The 14,087-nt window shown below is 36.6% G+C and overlaps 1 protein-coding gene across 3 annotated transcripts in view; it reads right to left on the reverse strand.

Moving 5' to 3' along the window:
• POU6F2 (POU class 6 homeobox 2) overlaps positions 1-14,087 on the reverse strand; it is a 303,385-nt gene that overhangs the window by 165,458 nt on the left and 123,840 nt on the right. For all 3 annotated transcript variants that reach the window (XM_032442548.1, XM_015855018.2, XM_015855019.2), the window contains exons 3-4: positions 11,431-11,522; positions 10,252-10,480 (exon numbers count right to left, since the gene is read on the reverse strand). In XM_032442548.1, coding sequence (XP_032298439.1) covers positions 10,252-10,480; positions 11,431-11,522 — 321 coding nt within the window. The remainder of the gene's footprint in view (positions 1-10,251; positions 10,481-11,430; positions 11,523-14,087) is intronic.

The following is a 14,087-nucleotide window of genomic DNA, read 5'->3' on the forward strand; positions in this document are numbered from 1 at the left end:
GGAGCTCATTACTGAGAGCCCTTGTCATTTACATTGACCAATGTCTTTTTAATGAAGCAATTCTGAAATGAATGGCAGGATATATATATTCATTTCAGTTCAAATCCTACCTTGCTCCCACTGAAGTAAATGAGACTTCAAGACAAAGGAAGCTTTGTTTTTACAGGTACACTCTACTCTTGTTCAGTATGCTTTTAAGGAAGACCAATACTGATTTTCAAATCATTTTGCTTTTAGGCATTATTTCAGCTGGACTATTTGGCTACTCTCTGCACTAGGTTGCTTGCAGTTATGCTCTCCTAGGCTTAAAAGAAGCTATAATTTTTTTTGTTCCTTCAAGTGCAGTGGGATACTATAAGGCAAACGGACAAGTCTCACTCTGTACCAGTTAGCCAAAATGGGTATAGTTGGCTGTGCAGAAGAGGTGAACTAAAAACAAGTTTCACTGCTGGGGAGGGTAATAGCAGCACTGCTTTTGCATCAGTCCCCTACCAGGCAATCCATAGACTGACACTGATGGTTGCTCTGGAGGGAGTCACTTACCCTCCAAGCTAGAGGTAAGATGCCAGATAAGCAATGGCCTGTAACAGGGGATTAAAAAAAGAGAGAAATCCAGGGGGAAAGATTAAGATAATTAACCCTTGTATATTGTATCTAACATAAATCCTATTGTCAGTATCTATTGTTCAAGTACCTGACAAACTTCTGTTTCTATCCTCTCAATAAAAGCCTCCATCATATGAAAAGTTGTGTACCTTTCATGGTTTTATAATAAACTGGAAGTGAGTAACAGTGTGATATCAAAGGAAATAAAACTCCAGTTTCTATTGCTGCTGGGGTTGCCTTCTGAATGTGGCTTATACAATATTTCATCTGTGCTGACACCTTTCACTCTCAATTATTTGGCTGCTGTCAAAACAAATCAATCAAATTATAGCACAGTGTCTTCATGTTACCATTCCACTGCAAGTTAGCTGCATTAGCTTTGAAATATACAGAAGTATAAAATTTATCTCTATTATTTATTTAATACAACTTTCTCCCTTGTGAGTTATCTCACAAACACAGCAAACTCAAATTATCTGATGTCAAACATTGAATATATATAAATATCACCAAGAAATTGTAAATAATGGCACTCATGGGAACGAAAATGCATAAAGATCCACTTGATAAGTCTACACTTACAACCAACGATGTTTGTCTTACAAACGGAACAAATAGTATATGTTTTTAATTTTAGTTGCAACTGGCCAAGGTTCTCATACTAGATAAATGCAATTTCATAAGATACAACTTTGAACTACTGTTCCTGCTAAAGTAGGGTAAAAAAAAAAAAAAAAAGGATTTAAAGAAACAGATTTTGTTTGTAGTATAATGAAAAAAAACTGAATATTTCTAAATGTGCTGCAGTGCTAGGAGAGAAGCACTGTCTTCCTTTACAGTTCACAAACATTCATCTGGGAAAAGAAAGGCCAAAATCTCAAAGAGATTCTCTGAAAGTGATTGCTTCACTTAAATTGCTAGACCTATCGTTCTCAGAGAACATGCATAGAATTTGTTCTTGAGAGATATTACTATTTTAAAAATAAATAAAAGAATCAACTTTCAGGTTGCCAGTAAGTGAATTTCCTGAAAATGCACTACAGCCATTTTCTTGCTTTTTGGATAGGATGCATGTTCTGTTAAGAGCTGCATCTACTAGAATACAGGAACCCAGTTTACAACAGGTTTATCAACACCAGATATTTATCTCTTCTTCATTTGTTACAGTTGATGTAATGGGAAATCAGTTGCACAGTTAAAGATACATGAAATAATTTCTGACTTCTGAATAACTTTAAAGCCCAAAGTGGAATATTTAGGTCAGACAAAAGCAATCAGCACTGAACAGGGAAAGGGACTAGAGAAATAGTATCTGAGAAAATAAAAGGGAAAGCTATCAAAGAATTAGATTCTTTAAATCCAAAGCTTCAGTGTTCACTTGAACATTAATTAATTCATGGAGGTGAGAAGCTTGCTTTTATGCTGTAAATTTCTTTTCAACGTTGCATAATTTACAATAACTAAACATAAAAACAATGTGAAAGAAGAGTATACAAAATACGCTAAATATATAGCTTATTAAATTTAAAAGCAATATTGTTCCTAACATGAGTAAGTAAATAAACCCAAGACAGGCAAGAGTCTTGGAATCTATACTGTGTTGGATCTGACTAATCTCAGCAAAAAATTCCAATCCATCTACTGGCTGGAAAAGGTTAATATAGACCCCAAATGTGGAAAATTCCAGACACTGAAATCACTAGTAGGCCATAGTACCTGGCCACCGCCAATAGCCTGTTTTAGGCCTATGAACCAGAAGAAAATTAAAAGTACAATTAACCAAGATCTAAATATGTCTGAAGAGCAGTGATTTAAAGCCTCTTTTGTAGGAAAGCATAGGGATGACTACCAGCGCATTCACTTACAGGTGTTAAGAATTTGAAAAAGGTGTGAATTATTTGCCCTCACACAGGATATCTGGGGTGGAGCAGAACACAAGCTTCCTTACTCTGCTCTCTACTGCATTTGCCAGAGCAATGGGCTTGTAAAGACAAAATGTTTCAGGAATGGACAGAAGCTTTAGGAGTCAGTGGCAAAATGCAACTGAGACATGAGAACCTCCATGGATAAAGAATTCTACCCAAAGGACATAAAATTGCATAGATACCTGGGGACAAGAAAATACAAGTTTTACGTTCATCATTACTGATTTCCCACAACTTTTCTCAGGTGACAAGTAACAGGGCAAGAGAAGGCCTTGAGATGTGCCAGCGACGGTTTAGATTGCTTACTAAGAATTTCTTCTTAGAGAGGGTGGTCCAGCATTGGAATGGGTTACTCAGGGATGTAGTGACATCCTCAACCCTGAGAATACTAATGGGTTTTATGGTGTGGTATTAAGGGACATGCTTGTTGATGGGACTTGGCAGGTCAGCCTGGTGGTTGAAGGTGGTGATCTCAAAGATCTTTTCCAAGCAAAATGATTCTGTGATGTCACCAGACAGATCCCGTTTCCATTTCTAAACAAATCTCAACAGCAGGCAGAATTTATTTGTTTAATTTTTGAAAAAGAAAAGGATGTTGTAAAACATTTCGTAATTCATAATCTTTAAGACTGATCTTTAAGAAAGCCACAAGTCACCTACAGAACTTACAATGAGAAAAAGATGCAAAAATTACAAGAGGAAGTATTAAAAAAAAAAAAAAGAATAAAAAGAAAGAAAAAAAATAAAAAAAAAAAAGAGGCCTGTGGTTCTGCAGACTTCAAAAATGTTTCATTAAAGGAATTGACTCCCAAGCCATTAACTTGTATGTTTCATGGATTCAAAATTCACACCATTAAAAGTGGCCATAAACCCAGTGGGTCAATAAAGACTCTGTTGTTTTTATGAGTCCCTAAATATATATGTGCTTGATTAGAATCTCACTGGTCTGTCATGAACACAAGTTTGTGTGCAGGGAGTTTTAAAAACATGAATTATAGGGATTTTATTAATACAAACACAACAGAAAAACAAAGGAAATTAAACCACAAGGACTATAGATGTCTGACTTAAATCCACCAAGGCAAGGAAATTAAGAGAGAAGGCTGCAGATCCATCCTGGTAATCCTTCTACAGCTCACTGTATTGCAGTTAGGAGTCTTGGATCAGCATACAAGCCACAAATGCACATACCATACAGAAGTACCTATCTTTCTGCATGTGATCCACCAGTGCATGCGGCATGTTTGCTACAATGCACAGGTGAGGAACAGATTGACAAACACCAGCTAGAACCTTTACTTGCATTCCCAATATCTTGGCTTTTGTAAGATTACAGTAAGTTAAGTGCTTAACATTATTGGAATGAGTTTTCTCTACATTAATTTAAATTGTCACGGTCTAAATTCAAGAAGAAGATTAAAGGCAAACAGGTGCAAAGTTATACTTTAAAAACAGCATTAAAATGCATCCATGTTCTGGTTGACAGAAATTTCATTTACAACCCTGCACACGGAATATTCCTGCCAGAAGCGGTATCAGTCTGAGTTAGAGCTAGGAGGATAACTCATGCTGAATAAAGTGGCATGTTCCATAAATACCCAGGTCTTCGATACTAGCCATTCCACAATTCTTAGCCTAGCAACCACGCCTACTTAGAGGGCAGTTAACTAATAGGTTTTGGGTGGAAAATTAGGAGAGGATCAGATGACTTCTGTCTTTCCCATCTGCTTCTTGTCATACAAGTTAGAAACATAGACCCTGCCGAAACTTGGCCTGCAAATAAGTAAGTGCAAACAGTTTGATTTCAGAATTTATTTGATCTATATCGCTTCATTACTCCTTACTGATGTTGCTCCATATCTATTAGTAGCGAAAAACAAGCATGTCTGTGTCTATTTTGGGTGGAAATCAACAATGGAGCATACAAACTTTAATAGGCCTTTAAATTATGGGGGAAAAAAAAAATAAAAAAATTAAAACAACAAATAGTTAACACACTGAGAGTGATCAATAAACAACTAGTAGCTAATAATTCCCCAAACCTTTCACATTCCCTCTGTGGAGGCAGCAATTTGCCACTGAACAAGATAAACAATTAACATGGGACCACATCACTCCCATGGGTGAAGCCTTGCACAATGGGGAAAAACACCACAAATGGAAAACCAGCCCACAAAGCTTCTCACATCTTTTCTCCCAAAAGCATGTTAAGTCCCCTAAATTGTGTTTCCTGGCAAGTATCTGGAGACACAAAACCTACTGCATTAGACCATCTTTAGGGAAGTCTGCCTGTTACTTCAGTTCCCGAACAGCACAGTCAGGATGGAAAGCAGGTGTTAGACTGGGGGAAGCCTGCTGCTAGTTCATAGGAATTTTGTGTATTCCACATTATGTTTAAGAATTTCTTTTACTTCTTTCCATGCACTGAGGTAGAGAGGTTTGTCTTAAAGGGTCATTAATCCCTTCTCTGCGTGAGAGAGCCCACAGTCACTGTACTATGTGCAGCCTTTATGCGGTATTAGTGGATGTATGTTTGGTTTGAGGCCTTAATGAAATTGCTAGTGAGTGCAGCTCCTTTTCTTGGTTCTTGTCATTCGTGTTCTGGTTATGTTCGTACACTGCTGAAGTACCTGGGAATAAACTATTCCTCTAAGTGAAACATCATTTTGATTATTACTGACATTGGTGCTCATTAAAATACATAAGTGAAACACTGCTTTTCTGAAGACTCTGAAAGCTATTTCATGTTACTTGAAGGGGAATACAAATGAATAGGGACTGCATCACTTTAGTTAAAAGGGGAAAATGTTCCAGAAACCAGAATTTGGACTCTAGATCAGTAAGCAATTGAGTCTTGTAGTTTATTTATTTATTTTTGTCTCTTTTTTGATTTTCATCTCTCTGACTTCCAATTTCTAAGGTCTGTATACACAGTCAAGAGGAGAAAGAACATGTTTTCTGTTGCTCAATTAACAATTCAAATCTATGTTCAGAAGAAACAAGATCCAATAAATGCAAACAATATGTTTTTGTTACCATTATGTCTTTAACTAACATGAAAAGCTGTTACCTAGCTGTCAAGACACTTAATATATTTCTCCTTCCACTGTATAGTAGCCAAAATGTGATCGGCTGCTGTTTAAATAATGTAATTTAATTATTTTACGTTTTCATCCACTCAGTGCTTTCTTTCAGCACCAAAGCCTTTCTCTAATGATTTGGGGAGATAGTTTCTTCTCATTTCTTTCAGAACTCAAGACTGAGAAACTCTGACTTGGAAATAAATTATTGATACCCACTTTAAGAACCGTAAAATGTGTATTGAAAATAAAACATGCAAAGTTTCCACGTCATGAAACTTACTGATTTATTTTGTTTTATTTATTTTGAGGTTCAAGTACCATACAAACACTGAAGTCTAAAACAATATTGTTCCACTGTTATACTGTGTGCAATATACTTAGGCCAGCCATTATGGAGAGACTCAAATTCTGGCCCAGATAACACAGATAGCTAGCATTGAGCTGGCAGATGACACAGAGCTAGTTTCTTCTCATTTCCAACATGCCTACCATATTGAAAGGATAGCTAAAATAATATTAAAATTTTAGCTAAAAATTCCTTAGCTGTCATGGAAAACTGAATGAAATGAGAAGACAGGCTGAAGACATCAACTTTTCAACACAGAATCAAAAGGGATAAAAAAATCTTCAGAAAACATGACAAACCAGACTCTTTTCCCCCAGAATAACTTTCTATTCAGATACACAGAAATACTTCAATCTAGAAAAAGCAGATGGACTTGAGGTACCTTTCTACAAAAAGCAGCTTCCAGACATTACTGAATACTCTAAGAATCTTCCCCTAGCAAAATCATTGAGAAGGATAACCAAAACTGAAAAACAAACTCAGAGGAATCTGACCTGGCAAAGGAGCTGCAGAAGCTCAAACTATTCAGCTCAGATGTTTTTTTTTCTCAAAGACGGAAAGGTGCACAGTGGTAAATACCTGCTTGGATGATGAGAAGGAAGCTAGAAGTGTTTTCTGCATTAGCCGATAAAGACAGGACAAGAAACAATGGGCTAAAATAATGGGCAGGGTACCTATCTCCCTTCCCATACCATTGCTATGGTGACACCTCCTTATTTTTGCTGGTTAAAAAAGCACCAGTGGGCTCCAGCTATAGTTCTAAAAATTGTGAGACCTAAACAGGTTTGTAAATGTGGCTGGGAATAGGGACCATAACTTCCTTGAATGGTGTTTGATCTCTTACCTTCTGTAGTTTTTGTGGATTCCAATAAAATGTTATGGTTGTTGATTTTATTGTTTTCTCCAAATGACTGTTGGTGGCAAGCCAATGTTCCATAGGTGAATTTGTGTTATGTTCAGAGACCTCTGTTTACTCTAAAGCATACATCTGTATTTGCCACCAATCTCCTCACATCTCAGTAAACTGTATTCTTCACTTATTCTTTGTACTTGTGAAATCTGCTTAATAGGAGCTGGTAAAAGAGTATTTTTGTGTACATGTCCAAAGTGAAAATTCACACATTCATATTCCTTATATTTACACACATTTAACTAACTTGCTTAGGGAGTGTGAATAGTGCAGCAATGTGTATGACAAAAGACAGTTTAGTGACAGAATAATCAAGCATGCTTAAAGTTTTGAAGCAGGCTTATAAAATAATTGTCTAGTCTCTGACGCCAAAAAAAAAATCCTATTTACTTAGTGGTGGATCAGGCCCATACAGCAACTGAACAACTCAACACAAATACAGTAAGGAAAAACAGAAAAGAATTACTTATAGCAAATTGATAACCGAAGGTTAAGGAACTTCACTGAATAAGTCATATTGTGTAATTTCTATATCATTAATCACGCTGTTCTACCAATGTCTTGAATTTTTAAAGGAGCTCCTATTTTCTCTTTCCAAATACTTAATGTATCTCCTCAATGAATTCTATCATTGAATGCATTTTTCTTCTCTTCACAAGCAATGGTTTTCATTTTTCAGCCATTCACCTTGAAATGAAATGATCCTGAGAAAGAGCTTTGTGAGAAGAAAATCAGCTATGCACACAGTTCACACAAAAATTAGTGGAATTATCTGCATTACAGCATTCTGTTACATCAAAGATTTTCTGAATTTCTACATTATTCTGTAGGATGTCTTCTTATTTACCTGGCTTAGGCTAGTTTGAGATGAAGATTTTACTGATGAGAAAACAAAATTATAGAAGAACCAGCCCAAAGAAGCTTTTGACATCTACGTTTCATCACACTGAACATTCAGGGGCAGCAGATGTTACAAGAATGGGAGCAATAAGACAGGCTGGAAAACAGCATGCAAACATGCCCCCCAGTCATCTATTTTGACAATGCCACACAGATAGGTTTAAAAGAGAAGAAAGTTGAAGAATACGGTTTGATTTTGCCCACAGGGCATGAATTACCAAAGCTGCTTGGAGCAAATGCTATTATAACTACCAAAAAACCTGTCTATAAAAACAAAACAAAACCCAAAAAAAAAAAAAAAAAAACCACACAAAAAAACAGATTCTATGATTATCTTGCAAATAATCATAAAAAACATGGACCAGAAATCAGTCACTGATCTGATGATATCACACAGCTATTTCTGTTGTCAAGAAACAAAGCATTATCATCCTACTCTTGGGAAGTTGTGAGGTGTTTACAGGAATGGGAGGAGAGAATGGAGAAGCATACAGACAGCAAAGCCAGTAACTTAATTCATGGCTGTTGTTACTTTTGGGTGCTTCATGGAAGATATGATTGCCTCCACCTCTACCTGATGACCTAGTAAGTCCCTGTTTAAACCCACACTTCTACCTGCTGGTAAAGATTAGAGGAAAACTTTTCATCTGTTAAAGCCATTCACCACAACATTTATTTGGCAGCAGAGTTGCACCTTTTAGCTAGCAATTACACACCCCCGGATAAACGAAAGAGCAAGGGTTGCCAGACTTAATCCCTACCAGCTTTGCAACACAGGGCGAATAAATGATGTAAGAACCGCACGAGCATATGTTTATTTATAATACTACATACACAGCAGCCATAACCTGGAGCACTCCAGTATAGAAGGATACACTTTTATAATGCCTGTTTCTTCATTAAGATTTCATCATCCACCTACGCTGAAAAGCCAGTTCTCTTTCACTTTGTTATATCTGTTTTTACCCGCTTCTGTTCCTGCATTATTTTTTTAATCTCCAGTTCCCTACTTTACATGCACTCTCAAATTTTAAACAAGCAAAATTTGTGCATTAGTGTGTCCTTTTCATCTATGATTTATGAATGACAGGTTCTTCGGTGCAGCTTAATGGTATGAGAGAGACATTATTTTAAACATTAAAGTGAAAACCATTTACAACTATGATAAGAGAGGTCTGTTGACATTAAACTTTAAAACATGCACAAGGTAAAGGCAAGCAGCTGTTCCAACAGGTGAGAGTACTATGCATGTAGTTTGTAAGAGAGTTTGTTCAGCACATGAGCTATGTCTTCCTTTGCTCTGTTTCACAACCTGTAGGATTTGGTGCTTCAAGCTGTTCATCACATAATCAACAACAACACACAGTACAATCACCTGTAAAGTACTTAGGGTGCAGTGCAGAGCATTCACTTAATAAAATTAATATTTTGTCTGAGGAAAACTTTCTACTGCTTATTTCAGCAATAAATAATCAAACCAAGAAAGAAACAAACTTTTTGAAAAAGCTAAAGTTTTATTTTGATATTGCTTGCCCACACCTCTATTACTTTGACGTGGACTGTCACTTATCACCTTCTTCCCTTGACAGCCAACCTCTGCCTGAGAAGCAACCAAAATAATAAGTAATAAATATGCATTTTATATCATGCACGTTTGAACTGTGTACTGTTTCTAACAGCATGGAACACCAAGGTAGAAGAGATACCTGGTGTCTCATTGTACAGTTGAACAACCAAGCTCCACCCCTTCCAGGAGCACAGCTGAATTATCTTCACCTGTGCTCCCACAGCTGACTCATTGCTTGTCTCAGGTGGTCAATCAGAGGTTCTGGCTGTGATCAACAGTATCCCATACACTCATAAAACTTCTTTGCAGTCTGATTTTAGACAATAAGGAGACTACTGTAGATATCTTAAGACAGAACTTCCACAAACATAGCACAGCTCAGACAGTGAGAAATTAGTAAGGCCGAACCTTACTGATAAAGCAGACCTTCCACAGTAAGAATGAGAATGTGCATCCTGGGCAGTAGTGGCTGGTAAATGAGGAAGCTCTAATTTTATAATAGGAGCATTTGAAAAAGTGATTTTAATGCAATACTTCGTTTTGAGTTGCCTCTATTCACTCAGCTACTCTAATCAGCAATAGTTAAACAGAATACTTATTTTCATGCTGCCATTTGAAATTCTAAAGTGAACTCTGAGAACATTGATCACTGATGACAGAAAAACCTAATGAATCATTCAAGTACTTTACAGTACTGACCTACAGAATGTAAGAGCTCAGCCTCTAATCCAGTTTTATAAAAATGCAAATATCCCTTAAGTATCTCTCAAGTATTCAAAACTAACCCAAGCATTAACTTTCAATAAGTATCAAGAGCAACATTTCACTGAATAAAGAGATAGGTCTGCTTTAAAGAGGCAAAGTGAAACAAACACACAAAAGACTCTGCCAGAACAATGCTAAGCACAACTTACCTTGTAGATTTTGCAATGGCAAAGTCATAATGCCTCCTGCTGCAGCTGCTGCTACCAGTCCTTGGATGTTTGTAAGATTTGCTGTAGGTAGAGTTAGGACCAGTCCTTGTTGGCCTCCCAGCTGCCCAGCCATGTTGAAAGGAATAAGAATCGGTTGATTCAGGGCCGGAGTGCCTCCTGGCATCACCCCTGCTACTGCTGAGGCTAACTGTTGGGCTGTCAGTAATGGCTGTAATGAAAAACAGACAGCAGCATGCCTATTTTACCATGCATATAGCTCAGTGGGACACATTATTGCTTCTTCTCTTTGGGATCCTTCAGTGTTGCAGTACAAACATGCACTTCTTCCAGTACCTCAAAGCATGCATTCTCACCAACCCAAAAAGCATTGCCAGGCATTTCAGACTACAACCCATATTGCCATGCAGCATGGTAACAACTTGAGTTAAATTGGAAAATTTATTACACATGTGCTGACAACAATTCATGAGCACAAGAAGGCCAAACTCAAGTCAGCTCACAAATATCTGAATGCTAATATTTCCCAATTTTTTCCAGTTGTACAACGATTGGTAAGAGCTGAAGGCAGCAATTGCCAGCAATTGCCAGAAGCTCTGTAGACCAAGCAGGATGCAAAACTGTCTTGTGAAGTGGAAGAACATTAAGTATCTTCTTATGGTTGAACTTTGATAAAACTATGAAGTGATATGGAAAACTTTTTAAAAGGACTAATGGAGCAATGCTATTATGCTTATATTTTGCTGTAAAGAAAATAAATATCTGCCATAAATGATTATGAAATGCCTTTACTAATGCAGGAGCTGTGTGTGACATGCAGAACTGCCAGAGCCAGCAAGGTTACATTAATATTGCACTAGCTTTTTAATATTAAATCATGACCTGTATTTCAAAAATAACTTATATAAGAAGTTCAAAGAACTTAACCTCCTAAACATACAAAGCTGCTTGCATTTACTTTAAGGAAACATATAAAAAGCTAGTCCTTTCAAATACCTTTTAAAGCATACACAAGGTATAACCACGTTCCCTTTTCGTAACACAGAATGCAGCCAAACAGAACCAGATTTTCTACATTACACAGATAAAAAATGATCAATCACAATTATTCATTTTTCACCAAATTGCATGCCTCAATTAGTCAAAAGGAAAGATACTGACCTGAGGCCCAACAGGGAATGAAGGATGGGACTGACTGGGTTGGTGCTGGTCACCTGGACTTGTATCAGACAGCAATGTGTTTCCTCTGGCCTCTAGAATTCAAAGAGGAAATCAACTTTAATATCAAGCTTAGGGACTGGCACATTATCTTCTACTCTGATGTCACATAAAATCAAGCTGAAAATGACATGTTAAAGTGCTTTATCAATAACTCAAGCACTCAAATCACTTATCAGCTGCATAAATTATGCTAACATTCATTCAGAACAGCCAACTCATTCAAGGTGATACAAAAATCTGACAGCAGTGAAACTGAAGCTATCATCAACCCAGCTAATGTGGGTTGCATTATACATCAATTTACATACAGTACATGAGCACTCCACTTGTGTGGGAACTGCATTTTCTATGCTTAGATGAGCATCAGCCTTTCTAATTTCTGAAGGCAAAAATTATCTGAAAAGCAATCAAGTCACATTTATTTGTATCTTAATAAAGTCTTTTCTTTTGCCGCTTACTGAGGCAGAAAAGACTATGATGCACAACAAAAAGTCATTATGAAAAGTAAGAACAAGTATGTTTCCAAATGACAGCTATTTCCCTTGTTTTCTAAATTGCATGTGGGGAGAGAGCAAAATTATGTGAAACCAAGGCTTTTCACCATTTATTAAATTGATCAATATCCAAAAGTCAAACTGTATGCTGGGCACTAATGACTTGCTAAGCACAGAACAGAGTCCAGCCCTACTGGATTTCGCTGAAGTCTGCAAAACAGATTTGAAAAGAGAAAAGGGAGAGGAAAAATGCCCTATCAGTTGCAACAAAGTACCAAGATGTTTTCAAAACTAAGTCCGTATCTTCTGTTTCCTCCAGGTGTAGGACTTACACTGATTTACAAACTTTTTCAGCATTGATGGCAAGATCAGGACCACATATTCCTTTGAAGCTGAAAGACTGGCAGCAAGCATCAAAAGTAGCTGCAGGACTACTGTGGTCTTTTAAAAAGAAAATCCTGGCAATGACTTACGTTTCCTGGTTAGTATCATAGCTTTTATTCTTTTAGTTATTTTCTGATGTGTGGATGAAATCCCATTCTGAGTAAACCTTAACAAGATGCTCTTTTCCAATGTTTGTCCTATGAATAGCAAGTGCAAGACAATTCAGAACCAGTTTATTGGCACACCATGGTGTGCTCAGGAAAAGGGATATGATTCTGTCATACTTATAAATTTTAAAGAGGGTATTATCAGCTCATTTAAAACAAATTCTTCTATATATTCTCTAAGGGGACAGGCTTATAAATAATGGAAATGTGAAAAAATACCTCAGCACATTAAGGTACAAATAAAATTGACTGCTACATATTATTCAATTGACTTCTATCTCTACAGCAAGGTGTCAATCATAACAACATTTTAGAATAGGATTAAACAATAAGTGTGCAGACTTATGTGGAAATCAGAAAATCTGATTAATTTGTAATATATTTGTGTGGTCTCAAAGTCAGAAATGGACACTGCTTTGGGAATACTTACAAACATTCTATTGAAATATCTGATTTGGAAGTAATAAAAACACACAGATTTGCTGACATTTTATAAAGTGAATTCTGTAAAAATATGCTTGGCATTCTCATGACCGTGGTGATCTAATAATGAGAATTATATGACCTACTATAATTGGTGAGCATGCCAACAATTGCCTAATAACATGCAAAAAAAAAAAAGATCAAATCACAAAAATTGTTATGTGCAATTTACTCATCTGAGTTACTGGAGAAGAAAAACATAACTAGATATGTGAGACTTGATGAAAACAGTTTCTGTCAAATTCATTTCAGTCCTAGTCCTGCTGCCATCCCTAAACATAGGTTTTCTTCAGTATGGACTCCTCCTGTACATAATAAGATGCTATATACAATTTTACCTTAAGTAATTTCCACATAATATTATAGGGTTTTCTTTTAACCTTCTCACTACAGCTCATGTATGAAGTAACATTAGATTAAAGACTCAGTACCAATGAATATATCACTCCCCATTAAGATCAACTCTTACAAATCAATTTTGTTTATGCAATTTTAAGGGCTGGGAATTTTGTCTTTGCATGTGATTTAGTTAATACTAAAACAAGCTCTTGCTAATCTTTCGTGTCATTAAATTACACTATGAAAGCTCTGAGAGAAGAATGAATCTCGAGTCAAATATTTACCAGAATTAGATTTTGTTGCAATTACTGTAGCTTGAGCTCTCATAAAATAAATAAGAAGTTCTGAAGGAATATGCCTGTGCTTCAGCATTTTCGTGGTACAGCCAAGAACTACTGTTTTCTGTTATCCATACCCTAAGGATTTTGCAATATTCCATCTTGCAAGCTGCATGTTGTATAAGTGGGTTATACAGAACTGTAAAGCCAAAATGAATTACATTTCTTTCCTTTTGCATTGTGCTAATTGGAATCACCTGGGATTACAGTCTTTTCATATGGTCACTCACTGCAGATGATACATCTTTTAATTGCACTGTTTGAACACTCTGCCTGCTTCTTTTAGCTCATTTCACAAAAGAAGCAGGCATCTTGGTAAAACAGTACACACTTGCATGTGCCTTAATGTGGTCTTAGAACTCTGTATGAAGTTATGCATGCCGTATTCTCAG

This window comes from Coturnix japonica, chromosome 2, assembly GCF_001577835.2.
Source record: "Coturnix japonica isolate 7356 chromosome 2, Coturnix japonica 2.1, whole genome shotgun sequence".
In the NCBI taxonomy this organism is placed as follows: Eukaryota; Metazoa; Chordata; class Aves; order Galliformes; family Phasianidae; genus Coturnix; species Coturnix japonica.